Consider the following 19145-nt stretch of genomic DNA (forward strand, 5'->3'; position numbering starts at 1 on the left):
TCTCATGAAAATTGATAAATGGCTACCCTAAACAAAAATTCAAGTATTTCTGAATTCATCCTGCTGGGACTTTCCATTTCTCAAGAACTTCAGTTACTTTTTCTTGCCATCTTCATTCTTGTCTATGTAGCCATTGTAGTGGGGAACCTTCTCATTGTAATCTCTGTGATATTTGATAACCATCTTCACTCACCCATGTACTTCCTTCTGGCAAATCTATCATTTTTTGACCTATGTTTTTCCTCTGCTGCAACTCCAAAAGTGATTGCAGACTTCCTCAGAAAACGCAAAACCATCTCATTGTGGGGCTGCATGGTCCAGATGTACTTTATGCACTTCTTTGGGGGTGGTGAGATGTCTCTCTTGATAGCTATGGCCATTGACAGGTATGTGGCCATATGCAAGCCCTTGCACTACCAGACCATCATGAACCGCAGAATGCTCATTGGGTTTATGGTGCTGTCATGGGTGGTTGGATTCATTCATACCACAAGCCAAATAGTTTTCATGGTGGGTTTACCTTTCTGTGGTCCCAATGTTGTGGACAGCATCTTCTGTGACCTCCCTCTGGTCATCAAGCTGGCTTGCACTGACACCTATATCCTGGAGCTCCTGGTGATTGTGGACAGTGGGCTCCTGTCCCTGGTGTGCTTCATCCTCTTGATCATATCCTATGTCATCATGTTCGTCACCCTCTGGCAGCACTCCTCCAGGGCCTCCTCCAAGGCTGTGTCCACACTCTCTGCTCACATCACTGTAGTGATCCTCTTCTTTGGCCCCGCTATCTTCATCTATGCTTTTCCATTCAATAGTTATTCTGTAGATAAGTTTCTGTCTGTGTTTTACACTATAATTACCCCCTTTCTTAATCCAATGATTTATACTCTGAGGAATCAGGAAATGAAGGGAGCCATTAAGAGACTGTGCAGTCAGAATAGTGTTTTCTCTCTGGACAGGTAAATATTGCTTGTGATCTCTAATTTTTGTGTATTTCTTCTGCTATTTTTAGGTTTTCATTATTGTATACTTGTTCAAATAATTAAAATTAAAATGTAAAATATTATCAATATTATTCTCTCCAAAGTACTGGAATTTTTAGGATATTTTTCTTTAAGATTTAAATGGAAATGTTCATAATACAGACATAATGCCTAGATATGAATATATTTTTCATGTACCTGCTTGACTTAAAATGTTTGCAATATATAAACATAATGTCTCCATGTTAAAACTGTATGATATTTCAATGTATTAATATGTAAAACTAGCACACTTTTAATATAACACAGAAGACACTTTTAGGCATCTATTTTTTTTTAAATCATGTTTTTTTAACGTGCAATGTTTAGAAAGTTTTTTATCGCTCTATGTTAACTTTGTGGAGGTTATTTGGTAAAGTTCAGGATTGAAATTAGTGAAAATTTTTTTATTCTCTGGTTCTAATAACTATCCATTCTTATAAAACATATGAACTTATTTAGAAATTAATACTTCAAACGTTTGCTCTTTGTTGGGGCACACACCTGTAATCCCAGTGGCTCAGGAGGCTAAGGAGGCAAATCGGAAGTTCAAAGCAAGATTCAGTAATTTAGAGAGGCCCTAAGGAAAAAAAAAATCAAAAGTTTGCTTGACTTCACAAATAGTTCTCTAAGAATATCCAATCAATTAAAATTTAAAATGATGTCTGTTTACCCTTTCATGTTCTACCAAAAAACATGACTTTTTTCAAAAATTCAATTCAATTTTGAAACATTTTGCTTTTAAATATTTATTATGTACCACACTGTTTTCTAAGCAATAGATAAATTGTTAATGATATATTTCTGGTCCTACCCTGTGGAAGATGATCTAACAGAGTTACCTGTGTTAAGTATAGTGAACTCAGAAGAGGAGATGGATAAGCCCAGGCATTTTAAAAGCTGATAATTAGACCTCTATACCTTCCTGTATCCCAATGACTCTTAAGTTTGGTCTCTTTATGTTATCCCACATTTCTTGGATGTTCTGCTCATGGTTTCTTAACAGTCTTGCCGAGCTGTCTATGTTCTTTTCAAGTTGAAATACTTTGTCTTCATTGTCTGATGTTCTATCTTCTAAGTGTTCTACTCTGCTGGTAGTATTCTCAATTGAGTTTTTAAGTTGGTTTAGAAAGGGTTGTTATCTGGTCAGGGAAACTAGGCATGGGTGATTTCAGAGCACGGGCAAGTATTCCAAACAAATTTAGAAATCGCAGTAATTTATAGTAAAACGGAAATTACCTTTTTATGACTTTGTGAGGAGATGGCTCCCAATCTTAAGATTGAATTTGGTTGGTTCATCACTGAGGATGTGACTCAGTGATTAAGTACCCCTGGGTTCAATCCCTGATACCAAAAAAAAAGAAAGAAAGAAAAAAAGAGAAAAAAGATTTTATATACTTTTAAGTTTGATATAGCTCTATCCACTTAAGCAGAAAATGAAAAAAAAAATGACAAAAGGCAAAGCAGAAAGAATAGGTGGTTTGTCAATTTGGCTAATAAGCCTGGACTTGAATTTATGAAGTGAATTGAATAGTAAGTTTACTGAAACTTTACAATAATGAATTATAAAGGCAAGTAAAAAACTAAAATTAGATAAAACACCTCCAGAGACTTTCCTGGGGTGACATCTTTTATTTGATGGAATATGTACCTCTAAATTCCAACTTACATATATTCCTTCCTTATCCTCTTCCTTTAAAGTATTTTTTACTGTACTTAAGTTTGGCCACAGACCAAAATTAAGTACAGTAAGTCATATTCCATGCTAATTGAAAAAGCCAAACAGAAAAACAAACAGTAATTATTGCCACTTGTATGTAGATTCCAAAACATTTGATAATGGTTACTAAGTCTGGGGTAGGGTGGGAGAAATGAGGAGTTGATAACCAAAAAGCACACAGCCTCTGGCAGATCAGGGGAATGGTAGACATTTTTCTTTTGATATCTATTGCATAGCTTCGTGAGTATAGGTAATAATTAGATTTCATACATTTTAGTATTATTATGAGAGTGAATTCTGGAAGTTCTCATCACAAAGTATGTTAAATACTTACAATAGTACTTATGTTAATTAGCTTGATTCAATCATTCCACATTGAATAAAAGAATCATAATCTTACTTTCTAACCCATAATCCCAAACAACCACAATTTGTCAATATAAAAGAAAAAAAGCAAATAAATAACTCCAAACACAATATGAACAAAAAAAATTAGCATTATTTTGGAAAAATGCTATGTCTGATACCTGATTTGGTTAATCAACTCTAGACACCAAATTTCAGCACATGCTATATTTCTAATTTCTTTATTAAGGATTTTTTTCCTTTCTTAGAATTGCTGCCAGAATTAGGCAAAGGGAAATTGAGTCAGGTTGGATCCAGGAGGCCAATTTTGAGTGAGTTGGGGAAGTTGGAGACAGTCCCCCAAGGATTGAAATATTAATTCCTTCAGAGCCCTTCCTCCACCCTTATCAAGAAACTGTCCCTGCTCCAACCTGTTGCCAAGGTAACCTGTCCCAGGAATTGCCCCTGCCTACAGTGAGTTATAAGGTTGTTAATGTGCCCTCACCTGCACCATCCTGCCCTTCCCCCTTCAGCCCACCAGTTCCCATCTTTTGGCCATCCCAACAAGGATTTCCCAGGCCTAATCAAGTACTCAGGAAGGAGACAGACCAGGGTAGAGGGAAGGAGAACAAAGGAAGCCTAGGGAATATAAACAGAGGAGAAGCCTAGCTTCTTAGGATACCAGGATACCAGCTGTGGCCCACTTTTCCCTCCCAGGAGAAGCCTATGTTACCCCTTTTTAAATAAACCCTGCTTTATATACTTTCTTAGGCCTGCTTCTCTAATGTTCAAACTTCAACATGTGAGGAAGCAGGATTTGTCACCAATAACCAGTGGTATCAGAATGACCTCTTCAAAAAGGAATGTGACACTAAAAAGTGGCATATATATTCAGAGCAAATAAAAATTTAATATATTATTTTTTATAGCACTACTGATTGTTAGTGTCTAGTTGGGTATGACCAGTTTTGCTGACAATTAGCAAAACTGAGTATTTCCTTGTAGGACTCATGGCGATTTGTATGTCTTTTTTTGAGAAATGTCTGGTAAGTTTTATAGCACATTTTTAAATGGGATTATTATTATTATTATCATTGAGTTGTTTTGGTTCCTTATATATTTTGAATGCAATCCCTTGTCAGATTATAGTTTAGAAATAATTTATCCTATTCTAGAAATTGTCTGCTTGACAGGACAGGAAAGTCTGGACATCTGAGGAATTTTCAGGAAGGATGTTTTTGACTGAAGGGTCCAGAGGGCAACTATGGCCTAAAACATTCTCTGGACAAAGAATCTAGAAATTCCTTGAACTTTATATCAGTGGGAGGAGGGGCTTGAAGATTTACATGACAAGTATTTTTTGTTCTATCTTTTTTTAGACTAGACAGAGGCATTTACAGGTCTTTCTTGGTATTGCTTTTTTTTTTTCCTGCAAACCTGACATTTACATTAAACAGGAAACTACCAACCATAATGCCCTTCTACATAAGTTTTTACTGACACCCTATGTAAAAAGCTTTCCAACAAGACTAAGAGGAACATACACCTTACTCTCTGGCTTGCTTCATGTTCACTCTAATGATTGTGTTGCTATGCAAAAGACTTTCAGTTCGCTGTAATCCCATTGTCTATGTTGAACCACAATGCAAAAAAAGACCACTGACTCAGTTTTAAATCAAATAACAGCAACCTTGTATTGTGTACACAAAAGCTGGCCAGCAACTGTCTCTCCCAAAACACGGTCAGAGAATAGCCCCCCAGCGCTCCAGGAAAAGTTTTCAAAGCAGAAAAAAATTGCAAAAGGGGGGTTGTCTTGATAACTTACAGCTAACAGGATTTTGACAAGCATAATACAAAGGCAGATAGTAGGTTAATGATCTACATGGCATAATATTTTAAGGTAGGGAATAAATTCAGATCCCAACATATAAGAATTTTTGAGGCACCACTGTGGTTTCAGAGAGACTTGTTACCTGGTCAGGGAATCCCAGGCATGAGTGAGTTCAGAGCATGGGCAAGAATTTCAAACAAGTTTAGAAATCTCAGTAATTTATAGTAAAACAGAAATTAACTTCTCATGACTTCATGATAAGATGGCTCCCAATCTTAAAATGAATTAGGCTGGGTTCATTAGTGTACTTTTGCTTTTTTTCTTGTACTTTGGAGATATTATTTAAAATATTCTGTTCAATTCAATGTCCTGAAGCATTTCACATTTTTTTCTTCCTCTTTTACCTTCTTAGATTTAGGTCGTACATTTAATGATTTAACCAATTTTTACTTATATAATGATTAAAGACAGTGTCTAGTTTTATTCTTCAGCAAAGGGATATAAAGTCTTCACACCATCATTAATTGAAGAGAATGTCCTTTTACCAATGTGTTTTGAACACCTTTGTGAAAGACCAGATGGATGTGAGTGTATGGGCTTACTTTATTTTCTTAATTTTGAACCATTGGTTTATGTATCTATTTATATGTTCAAATCATGGCATTTTGAATTACTATATTTTAAAGTCAATTACTGTGATGTCTACAATTTGTCATTTTTCTCAACATTGCTTTGTCGATTTAGAATTGTTGGGGTTCCATATGCATTTTAGGATTATTTTTCTAGTTTTGTGAAGGATTTCATTGATACTTTGATAAAGAGTTCCAATGAACCTGTAGATTGCTTAAAATAATATGGACATTTTAACAATATTGATACTTCCAATTCATGAACACAGGATGTCTTTCCATTTTGTATGTCTTCTCTAATTTTTTATTGAAATTATTTAGTTTTCATTATAGAGATAGTTCAAGTCAAGTGAGATACCCATTCATTTCAGTTAGAATGGCTATTATCAAAAAGGCAAAAGATAATAGGTCCTGGTAAAGATGTGGAGAACTGGGAACATTTCCACATTGTTCATGGGCATATCCATAAGGAAAACAATGTGGAGTTTCCTCAAAACATTAAAAAAATTAACCTGTTATATGATCCAGGGATCCCCCTAGCTGGTATATATCCAAAGGTAATGAAACAAATACATTACAAGACAACTGTGCTCCCATGCTCACTAAAGCACTATTTACGGTACCAAAGACATGGAATCAAATTATGTGTCCATTAATGGAATGATGAATAAAAAGAAGGTGGAATAGATACACAATGGAATACTAATCAGCCATAAAAATAATGTAATCTCTGATCTGCCACAACAGGGATAGAACTGGAAGATATTAGGTTAAGTGAAATAAGCCAGTCACAGAAAAACACTGCATGATCTCACTCATAAATTAGTTTAAAAAATGTCGATCTCATAGAAGTGGAGTTTTGAATGTTGCTTAACAAGATCTGGGGAAGTTACGGGAATGGAGAAATGGGGAAAGGTTGGCCAACTGGTACAAAGTTACAATTAAATAAGAAACATAAGTTCTGGTGTGCTATTGTAAACTAGCATGAGTTGGCATAGAAAAAATGTAGAATAAATTTCTAAAAGCTGTAATAAAAGATTTTTAATGTTTTCACCATAGGTAAATGGTAAGTATTTCAGGAGAATAAATATGTTAACCTGATTTGAACAATACACAATGTATATATGTATTAATACATTCATGGTGTCCAATAAATAAATACAACTTTGTGTATCAAATAATTATCAATAAAAATCTGAGGCTTCACCAAAGTGAGAAATTTGTTAGCAGGGTCTGCTCTCAGTTTTAAAATTGAGCATGGAATGCATTTTTGTAAATATGTTTTCCACCTTAATTTCTTTCTATTATTTTCCAGAAAACTATAATTATTGGAGAATCACAGTGGGATTACATATAAAAATAAACAGAAAAATTTATTTAACAAATGAAATCATCTTGTAGCATGTATTGTTAGCCTCTTGAATTTTATCTGTTAATTACTTAGTTGTATGATAAAGTTATACTACAGTCACTTCCATGATATTCTTCTAATGTTCTTAAGGCATTATGAAATTTGGCATAATTGTTAAGAACTTATGAAAGTTATAAATTTTTGGAATGATTCACTGCTGACATCTATTAATTTATTGATTATCACTAATTAATAAAGGTCAGCTAAGAAAAGTTATTTAGGAATATGAACTTCTGCCCACCCTCAATTATCTTGCATGGTAAAAGGAGATTTTTCTCTATGTTAAAAAAATGGTTAGAGCCGGGGATGTGGTTCAGTGCTAGAGTGATTGCCTAGAATGCTGAGGCACTGGATTTGATCCTCAGCACCACATAAAAATAAATAAGTAATTAAACTTATATCCATCTACAACTAAAAAAAAATTTAAAAAATGGTCAATTGTTTGTGAGTTTTTTATAAGCCTTACTCAGTGTAGATGGCATATTTTTAAATTTTACTTGGATAAAACACTCAATTATTATACTGATTATTACCCTTCATATTTATGAAATAAAATTAAGATAATTATATTTCCTCAAGTCCCTCATCTATGACAGGTTTATTTTCTGTGAATGTGCCAAAGGTACATTAATCAAACAACTTCAATTAGTGTTTTCCAGAGAAACCACTTTCTAGAGAAATTTCACATGATTCATAAACTTGGTGACTTCATGATCCACTTAAATAACAGGAAAGAAGTCCTTGCTCATAACTCAAGGGAAAACTAACATGTTTATTTTCATATTTTCCCCTGGGGGTGGGTCTCCAGTCTGCCTTTTTGTGTACATCTTTTCTGTCTCCTTCTTAAAAACTGCAAACAATTGTCATGTATTTTCTTGGAGTTAAAAACAAGATAGCCAATATTTCTTCAGAATTTCTTTGTGTCTACATGTATTTGAAGGAGTGATTCCTCAGAATAATTGGTAGGTTTAATAGCAGTGCTGAAGACACCTTACAATTATGGGCTTTAGTAAAAGAGGAGATATTTTACCTAGAGCTTGCAACTGAATGAAAACCATGTTATTCTGATCATGAGGGAAAGAATAAAAGGCAAGTTAGATCCACTAGTATCTGGATGAATGTATCTGGTTGCAACAGGAATTTAAAAGCCTCTACACTCTCTCTGAGAAATAGCCTCCCAATCCTTGGGGTCATTTTTATAGTCTTAGTTTTAATTTTCAGAATATAAACTTGCATTAGTTTAATCTACAGGAGACAAAAGGAGAAAATAATTTACAACATGCTAAATAATGGTAAATTAAGTTCTTTCTTGGCTTAGTTACCATCTATAATAAATTTAGCATTTCATCTAATAATATCTCAAGAAAGTTGAGAATTATTGACTCATTTTGCTCTATTAGTAATTTACTTACCTGTGTTTTTAGTTTCCTTCATTATTTATTTTAATTGCAAAAACAGTTATAGATACATGTGAGGTAATTAATTCAAATCAATTTTTTAAAAATTTTCTCAAGTCTACACCTCTTTTCTTGATTGTTCATATAATATTTTCATAGATACAAATGTCTAATTCTACTGCTAATATATGCATTTTAAAACATTTATTTTCTTACTTTATTAACTCTATTAATATTTGAAAATGAAGCCTTTTTGCACTAATAATATGGAGCCTCTTTTATTAAGTATACAAGTGTATTATTTTAATAAGGAAAAATACTCATAGTGATAATTTCCCAGTATATTTGACTTTTCACTTTCCCCAAATTTTATTAGTATTAAATGAATATTACCTTTGTATTAACTTATTTGTTTATAACTTAACAATTTCATGAAAAGGTAATATAGTGAAACCACATGATCAATATAAAACTTATAATACATATTCTAATAAAAAAACTTGTCTTTTACACATTTCCATATACACTAATTGTTCTACATAAGTGCTTCTGTGGAAACGTATTAGCTACTGAACACAGGCAAACAGCACTGGAGACTCCATAGCTTTTGTTTTGTAAGAAAGAGATTATAGTTGAAAACAGTGAGTCAATTGTACATTTTTTACCCATGTGAAAGACACTGAATGAGCTTGCCCCTCCAGTCCCACCATAATAAGTCATTTACCCCATTCTCAGATGTAGTTTCTGCCAGAGCAAAGCCAAACATTTTCTGACCCAATTTTATCATTTCACACCTTTTTAGTTTACTCATGTTTGTATAACACATACTACTCAAAACTTTAAATTTTCCATCTTAGGTTTAGCAGTGGCTTTAGTTAGGAAGGTCTGTTTTTTTTCTATTTTAACTTTATCTAGGAGTAAAAAATGCTTATACTTTTGAAAATATTTCATCTCTGATAATATGCACAAATTTTCATGATGAATAATGAAAGATTTCATTCCATCTACTTATAGACAGGTGAATATGAGATCTGAAGATTTTTAAATATGCTTTTAAAACATACTTCTTAAATATTTATAAAGTTTTTGCTTACAAAATATGCAAATATGATTACTAAAAGTTTTAAAAACCTAGAGTAATGGGTACTGTTTTCTTTTCTTGATTTTCCAGTTTTACATAGTAAGTTAAAAAGTTATTTTTGTATGTTGTCTCCAGATTTTTACCTGTCATTTTTTTTGAGATTGAGGACTATATAGTTTCAAAAATAATGTCAAGATTGATATATAGACTCAATTATTGTGTGAGTGGGCTAATGATGAATATAAAAATGATTCTTGATAAAATTGACAACGAGGTGATTATGTCAATGGCATTAAATAGAGCACAATATTTTAATCAAAGCTCACTATTCCTTACAGATTGTCTGTTGTGAAGTGCTTCTGTGGTTTCTTTTGGGTTGAGTTTCTTTATAATTACCAAAAAAAGAAACTAACTCTAAAGAATAGAATCTCATCAGTGCACATACTTATATATAGTCAATGAAATACACAAAGATGCTCAATATGTTAGCTTTATACCTTCTTAATAGTTTGTATTTAAAGAGTGTGTATTAGACTAATTTTACAGAAAAAATAATGTTAAAAAGAGTTAAAGGTATATTTCCTTTATAAATACTGAGGTCCAGACTGAGATTTAAGCACTATTTCTGCAGAAATTATTCATTCCAAAACTATAGGCTAAACAATGTTTTCTGAATATTTGATGAACTACTAAGTCAAAAGTCAGAATAAATTTCTGGCTTTTGTTCTGGTGCTTCAGAAATCAGGACATGGTACAAGTATGTGCCTTTGCATCTGTGTTTGTGTGTGTGATTGTTTTTTTATCTCTGTAGGTGGTATCAGTAGTAGTTCTAAAGAAAGAAGAAGAAAAAGAAAAGAAAGCGGAGACCAAAAGATCCAAATCAAAATTAAAAAGTAAGATAGAAGTGAGTTGACAATATCAGATTGCTGTGGGAAAACAGAATCCAAATGTCAGGATTAAAGAGCCAGTGTATTAGTCCAGAGACAGTCTGCTCAGGTGTGAAACACCAGGGGACAGCACTGGCTGCAGAGAAGAGAAGGTCAGTGTTTAGGAGGGAAAAAAAGCAAACACTACTTAGAGAATGCTTGGTGGTAGTCATGAGATTGTCTGCACAGAGAATACAAAGGGACGAAAAAGGACAAATCCCAGCCAGGAGTCAAGTACAATAGATTCATGAAAATAAGCCAGAGAACTGGAAGGAGAGGTCAGGAGTTTTGCTCACACCAAAGTAGTAATCACACCCTGCCCCATAAGATAACAAAAACAGACCTGAATACTGAAAAACACTAATGTTACTATGCAGAAACTTTTTAGGAGGGGAGTATAATTATTTAGAGAGGAGCAAGTGCATATGACAGATACCTTAGTTTGTCTTCAGAAATAAGTGAAATTATTGGTCTATATTTGTACAATGAAAGACAGAGGAGGGAATATAGCGTCACCAATAGAAGAAAGTACATTGAACTGATTTGCTGAGTTGGGTATGTAACTCAATTCAAATGTACCATCTGCATATATCAGACAGAGGGAAAAAGTGAACATTTAGGTTTCAAAAAACTCAATGATTATGCTCTAACCCACTTGAAATCACTTATTTGACCATTAGACATTTGACTCCTTTTCCTCATCAAACAAATTGAACACAAGAGCATAAATGCATGAACTCATACTAGAAACAACAAATGTATCTAGATACAATCTATGTATGCAAACATGATGTATGAAATATTAAAATAGATTTCTCATATTCTGTGCCTCTCTGGCTGAAAAACATGCAATAATGTTAATGGCACTTGTATTAATTAAAATGATTTTTTTTGTAAATATCCATTTTCTCTCTTCCTATAGAAACCAACATTTACTGCTTAAATGTCCATACCCTGAAAACTATCCCTGATTAAAATATCAGTTTTTTTCCAGATGATTTTCATCTTAGAGGCTTTCTGAAAATTTCTGCATGAATATGAAGAACAACTTTACGATATCTGAGTTTGTTTTGCTAGGGCTCACCAGCACTCTGCAACTGGAAATTTTCTCCTTTGCATATTTTTGCTGGCCTATGCAGCAATCATGGCAGGAAACCTTCTCATTGTGATCACTGTGACCTCTGACTCTCACCTTCATTCCACACCAATGTACTTCCTCCTTGGAAACCTCTCCTTTCTCCACATGTCTCTTTCCACCATCACGACCCCTAAGATGGTGGCAGATTTCCTCAGGGAGAAGAAAACTACTTCCTTGTGGGGCTGTATGGCTCAGATGTTCTTCCTCCATTTCTTGGGGGGCAGTGAGATGACTCTTCTCATAGTTATGGCGGTTGATCTGGAAGCCTCTTCACTACACAGCCATCATGAGCCGCAGGGTGCTGGTGGGCTCTGTGCTGCTGTCCTGGGCTGTTGGCTTGGTGCACACCATGAGCCAGATGGTCTTCACTGTCACCCTGCCCTTCTGCGGCCCCAACATAGTGGACGACATATTTTGTGACCTTCCCCTGGTAATAAAGCTTGCCTGCACTGAGACCTATGTTCTGGAGTTGCTGGTAATTGCTGACAGTGGCCTCCTGTCCTTCATCTGCTTCACACTCTTGCTTATTTCCTACTCTATTATTCTGGTAACTGTGAGACATGGAGCCTCAGGTGGGCTCTCCAGAGCTCTGTCCACACTGTCTGCTCACATCACTGTGGTCACTCTGTTCTTTGGGCCCTGCATCTTCATTTACACTTGGCCGTTCAGTAGTCTTTCGGTGGATAAATTTCTTTCTGTGTTTTATTCAGTCATTACACCTTTACTGAACCCCATTATTTACACACTGAGGAATCAGGAGATGAAATCAGCCATGAACAGACTGAGGACCCAACACACTAGCTCCATACACACCTTCTAAACAACAGCCATGGAGATGAAGGGTTTTGTGGAAAACCCACATTCAATTACATGTCAGAATAGGTTGGCCTGAAATGGAGGTTCCTTGTAGATTTTTAAATATTTTTATATCATATGTTTAAAGTTTTACAAAATGTCCCATTGTTGTATTTCTATGATATATATAGTTTTATTTAGAGAAAATTATTTTTATTGAAATCTATTTCAGATATGCATTAGTAAATTGATTTTTTAATATAATAAGTATTGTGATAGAAAATTTGGCTCATTAACTATATTTAGATAGTTAGTAGATACTGAAAAGAGAGAAAAATTGAATTTCTATACTTTAAATCAAGGATCTTTCAGCTCAATTCTATAGATGAGAAAAGAGAGTCAAGTTTATGTGAATTCTTCTGAGCCCACAGATGTGGACATAAACATTTACATTTTTGGGGATCCTAACAAGTCAAAAGATTATTTTGTAACAGAGCAAACATGTTGTTTTTATGACAGAACAGAAGCAGATATCAATTGACATAAGAATGCATTTTTTCCTTAACAGAAATTACAGCTAACAAGGGTGACATTGCACCTTTTGTCTTATCTTGCATTCATGTTTGTGTACAAATTTACATCATGTACCTTTCTAAAAACAAGTAGGAACATTACTTTAGTGTTTGTCTTCTGAACAAAGAAAAACTAAAGTAGCCCCCATGGATTCCTGGCATTTATACCATGAAAAAACAAGATTAGGAAAGCTGATAAAATTGCCTACAGAACCCCTAAATTTGGAATAAATAGACCATCCATGACCCCTTGAACATGTATATAAAAGGCTAAGATCATAATTGACCCTCAGCTAAATGCTCTAGAATTTGATATTTTACTTTTTTTCCTAAATTAATTCTTTCTTATGTTTATATTATCATTTACTCAAAAATTGTTTACTATTGTCCCTCAAATAATGCTTACCAATGTAGTGATTTAACTTGCATAAGTGCCATTCAGTTTTCTTTCTTCTCAAGCCCATCAATATGGTAATTCTAGAGAGAATTCATTGATCAAAGTGTTATTTTTTCATCATATAAATCAAACTCAATTTAATCAACTGTGCCTTAATTAATAACTAAGGTACCTTCAATTTTCTAATAATACAAGCATTTTCATGATTAAGATCTTTATACCCTCTCTGCATGTAAACCTGTGTAAAAATTTCTGTAGTATAAACACCCAGGGAAGAACATAATTAATTTCACTAACAGCTACAGATTATTACCTACTTTCAACTGCAGAGCCAGATTTTCCACCAGCCAGTATTCTAAAAGATATACACTCACATCTCTTTTGTTCTGTTTTGCTGAGAGCCACTGCCGAGTCTGTATGACCCCTGGCATTTTGCCAACAGTATTGGTTGACTGGCAGCGCATTACTATCCGCCTTGGCGGCTACTTTTGAGTGCTGGAGCTACTTTGGAGTTCTCATGGGGATTCCCAGAGAGAGTTCCCATTGGTTGGGGAAGTGCAGGAGGAGGGATTTCCGGAGGAGATATTGCCGCAGTCTGGCTGGGCACAAACAACAAGCCACTGAAGCAGGAACAAACTTTATTTTTGAACTGGAAGAAAACACTTCACACATGCTCTAGGGGAATTCTCCCAAACTCCACGCCTGCTCTTCCAGGAACCAGCCACCGGAAATATCTCCTCTGGAAATCCCTCCTCCTGCACTTCCCCAACCAATGGGAACTCTCGGGAAATCCCCAGGAATCCCCATGGAACTCAAAAGTAGCAAGAGCACTCAAAAGTAGCGACCAAGGGGGATAGTAATGCCTGGCCTGTCAACCAATACTGTTGGCAAAATGCCAGGGGCCATACAGACTCGGCCATGGCTCTCAGCACTGTTTCTCCATAGAATACTGACTGATACACATATATGCATATTTATATATGCATATAAGTAATCTCATATGTAATACATGTATTTTAGAAGTAGACACAAATAATATTTGTTTGCAAACTTGAGAGTAAGGTAAAGGCTCAACGCTATTTTACTGCTGACTAGTTCAGTCCATTTCCTAATACAGCATAATTTCCAAATCATGAAATTCACAGTGCTATTTTATGAATAGCTTATCAATAGACGCATTCAATTTTATTAAACACAAACTAAATAGTGTCTTTTAAACAAGATAAAACCTCTGGAACCACAAATTGTACTGCATCACCATGTCTCTTTATTATGTATTAATCTTCAACAATTCCTCAATTTTTCCTTGATATTTTTATGGTGATAAATAATAGAATTTGTAGAGTCTGTCAGAGTTCAGATAATGTTTTATAAGGTTTTATATAATGTTTCATAATGTTCATAATATTTTATATGACATACATAACATTATATAATGAGTAGATTCAGATTATTCACTTGTGGCAGTAGAACTACCCAAGTTGTATCCTTCTCAGTGATTCCTTGACTTTCTGAGTCTTGCTTATTTTACTTAGCATAATATTCTTCATTGGTATCCATTTACATGCAAATGACATAATTTTATTATCCTTTATAATTAAGTAAAACTCCATTGTGTATATATATACCACATTTTAAAATTCATTTATTGGACAGGCACCTGGACTATTTCCATGACTTGGTTAGTGGGAATATTACTGCTGTAAACATGGATGAATCTATATCACTATAATATGCTGATTTTAGGTGTGGAATAAATATTGAGGATTGGAACAACTGGGTCATGTGGTGGTTTCATTTGTAGTCTTTAGAGGAATTTCCATACTGTTTTCCAAGGTGGTTGTTCTAATTTGGAGTCCCACCAACAACCTTAGAGTGCTGCTTTTTCAGAATACACCATTTTGAAATGCACAAACACTTGCCAAGTTAGATAATATTCTTGGCCATAAAACAAGTCTCATTAACTTTGAAAGTATTCAAGTCACTCAGAGTTGTACACAGATAAGCAAAGAAGGTTTATTTGTAATAATCTGAAACTGGAAACAACACAAATGTGCCTCAGGATATGAATGTGAAAACAGTTATGGCTTTTAAGTACAATGAGATATTTGGCAATGAAAAGGAATGTTCTATTGATATAAATAGCATGATGAATATAAAAATAATTATGATTAATAAAAGAAAAAAAATTGGGGGGGGGGGGTTACCAAGGATTGAACCTAGGGCACTCAACCGCTGAGCCACATCCCCAGTCCTATTATGTATTTTATTTAGAGACAGGGTCTCACTGAGTTGTTTAGGGCCTCCATTTTGCTGAGACTAGCTTTGAACTCACAATCCTCCTGTATTAGCCTCCTGAGCCACTGAGATTATAGGCATGTGTCACAGCACCCAAGCAAGAAAATTTTTAAAAAGAGTGCATGCTACTCCAGTTTTTTTACATGAAACCCTAACACATGATAGATTGTAGACTGATGATTGCCTGTGAGGGAGGATATATGGAAGGTCTGGAAGGAGGTTATCTAAGAACAACTGAGCTTTGGGGGCTAAGGCAAATGTCACTATTTAGACGGTGGTGGTCTTTTTACAGCTGTATGCATGTATCCACACTCATCAAATTGTACATCTTAAATAAGAGCCCTGTCTCATATATCAATGTACTATAATAAATTTGGTTTTCAATTTAAGAAGTCAAAATAAATATATTTAGAACTCATATCAAAATCCTTTTTTAAAAAACTGAAAACAGCTTAATAACTTGACATACAATATGTAACAGTCAGCATCTTATGTAATCATAGAATAAACATCACATCACTTCATTTGACCAAGATTCCCTATCAATTCAGACAATCTTGCTATGTGTTATGGCACTATCACACCTTTCAGAGTATGACCTCTCTGGCAATTGGAAATAAAATTTGAATATAATATGAAACTTATTGTGCTTATTGTTCCAGTGAATAAAGTTTAAAATATTCACTGATTTTTAACATTGGGCTGATTTGCATGATTTTTTACTTATCTCCCTTTTCTGACTTCAAGAGTATGCAACACTTGGTATCACTCTTATAAAAAAGACAAGAGTTATCCAGGTAATTATTTCCATACTTGTGTTCTGAGCATAAAATGGGTTAATTTCCCCCAAGGGATGGCTTCAGGTGGTGAATATAGGACATGCTGAGGGAGAGCACCTCCGCAGACACTATCTCCACCCATAAATGGATGTAACACAAGCACACTTCAGAAGACAGAATCTGCTCTAAGAGAAAAGTGTGTCTTGTAAGTCATCTCATTTCTTTGATTTTCTTTAAGATAATTCTTAAAATATTTTCATGCCTTTATTTTAACGATCCTTGCTACACCTGGTGGGAAGAATGGCTTCATTACCTTTTGAAAATTTCAAAAGAGAATCCACAAATTTTCTCCTCCTACCTGTTCCTAGTAGAATTTCTATGGAGTTAACAAGAGTAAACACAACTGTAATATGCCTTGCCTCAGAGATGCTGTCAGATCCAGGTAGGAAGAGCATAGTCGTTTCCCCATGAATCAACATGAACAGGTTCTAGTAAACCTTGTTCAAGTAGTCCCTGACTTTTAAGAGGATAAAATTATTTTTATTATCAAAGAATGTATAGTATATGATGATAGCTCTTAGAATAAAGAAAAAAGAAAACACACAGAGACGTTATAAACCTGGTTATTACAAAATATGTTTAAACTAACAGCCTAAGAATAAAGAGTATAATTATGAATTATAGAATATAACTACATATTTCACCTGTAGTTATCACAGAATTAATTAAATCATCTAAGTCCTATATATGCATGCAAAATGCAAATATTAATCAATAAATCTGTTGTGTGCAATTATTCACCAACATTTTCAAAAATAAAAGTTACAAAATTTATTTTTAAGTAGCTCTATGAGTTTTTATGGGTCAGTTGTTTCTCTCGAATATACATAGTTATCTTTTAGTAAATTTCTATCTCAAACATATTTGCAGTAGTATTTGTGACAGTACTGTCTACGTAATTTATTCCAGGGCGTATAGAAATATCTTTTGAAAATTTAGCCCAGAAAATATTCTGTAAAAAGAAACTAAATTTTGGTTAAAAGTTCAATTTGTTCAAATTTTGCAATGGGCATAAATCAATTAGTTGTAATATTGATTTATTTTCCTTAGAAATTTGGTAAATCTCTATGACAGAATATAAGGTATATTTGCAACTTATGAGACTATTATCATATATCTCCTTTTCCCTAGCAAATTTTTGTTTGATTTTGCAATTTTTCTCTTTTTAATCTGTACTTCTGAGTCCTCAGTAAAAGTTAAGGCAAAATTAGTCACACTAATGTAATGGATTTTGTTACTCACCTGCTCTCCTTGGTCCAAACGTGACATTTTAAAGGCTAGAAAAAGATGAGAAAAACAATGCCAAGAAATAATCATGGTGGAGGGATATTTTGGTCCCACCATCCAGCTTGAACATAAAATGGGTTATTTCCCCCGAGGGAAGTATTGTCATTTGCTAAGAGCTTGAGAAGTATTGTCCAGCTTGAGAAGTATTGTCATTTGCTAAGAGATCGAGCTAAGCAATATTGGTGTTTATTCTTGAAGGTTTAATTTTACATTCATTCAGTACTAACATTCCAAAGGTGCAATTTACTTACATATGTAAGCAAATGCAATTTATTCCCAATTTATAAATAAATAAATATATATATATATATATATATATATATACACACACACACACACACACACATATATATATATACACACATATACATGCATACGTATATGTATATATATTTATGTAGAAAGCAATAAAAATGTTGTAACTATTATATGTATATGTAAACATATAAATGTATCTATATATGTATATATACATATATAGAGAGATGGATACATAAAGAGAGAGAGAGAAAAAAAACAGGAGAGAGAGAGATTTGTATTTCTGGTGGTCAAGAAATTAATGTTTCAAAGCCTATGATTTTCTAGCATCCACTGATACAATTTAAGGCAAATGTATTTTGTTGATAACCTTAAGATATCTGGAACATCAGAGCTCATTATATTTGAATCTATGTTTGAGTTCCCATCGACTTTGGTTCATTCACTTCTATGTGACTCTATAGTGAACATATATTTTTTCCTAACCCACTCACCTTATAAAATACATTCTATCTTCTGACAGATTTTAAATGCTGTTAAATTTTATGCCTAGTTTTGCATCCAAATTATATGCCAAAGTTTTATTATATGACCCTCAATTCAGCTTCTCCCATGAAGGTTGGCTCAAGACTTGTTTTAGAAAGAGAAGTAAAATTTTAATTTTATCATCTTTTAAGAGGACATTTTATCAGGACTTTAAATCATTAAACATAGGACATAGAAACAGTAAGAGTATGTCAAATCATTTGTGCTGGATTGCAATATCAGTTCTCCATTATCTTCCCCAGCATGATTTAATATTTTTTATATAAAATGTGATGATTCTGAGTTTCAGGCTCAGTTTTTTTTTCACTTAGTAGTGTACATAACCACAATACCGGGTGAAACCACAATCATTGTTTAGCATTTCACCTTGCTTCTCTGCTTACCACACTCCTTTCTTGTGAGAGAGCTTTCTAGGCAAATCATTTGGATAAAAATTCCAACTAACATGCAGGAAAGTCAGGTTCACAATTAGATTCTTTTGGAGATATGATGCTATTCATATTTAACCAAGATTTCTCCTCTCAATCGTACTTTTTAATGTTAGATATGAAGAATTTCAATGTGAATATCAAATTCTAAACATTTAGTCTCCTTTCTCCTCCCACTAACTGCTAATCTACTTTCTCCAGGTTATTTTAGAGGGCATACTCAATAAA

General features: G+C 33.9%; 1 protein-coding gene and 1 pseudogene across 1 annotated transcript; both read left to right on the forward strand.

Moving 5' to 3' along the window:
• Window positions 1-18: 18 nt before the first annotated feature.
• On the forward strand, window positions 19-960 carry LOC114082348 (olfactory receptor 4K13-like). The gene has a single exon (XM_027923614.2). It carries the CDS (start codon window positions 19-21, stop codon window positions 958-960), a length of 942 nt encoding a protein of 313 aa, XP_027779415.1.
• Window positions 961-11390: 10430 nt separating this feature from the next.
• On the forward strand, window positions 11391-12317 carry LOC139704550 (olfactory receptor 4L1-like; annotated as a pseudogene).
• Window positions 12318-19145: the final 6828 nt, after the last annotated feature.

Source organism: Marmota flaviventris, chromosome 2 (assembly GCF_047511675.1).
Source record: "Marmota flaviventris isolate mMarFla1 chromosome 2, mMarFla1.hap1, whole genome shotgun sequence".
NCBI lineage: Eukaryota > Metazoa > Chordata > Mammalia > Rodentia > Sciuridae > Marmota > Marmota flaviventris.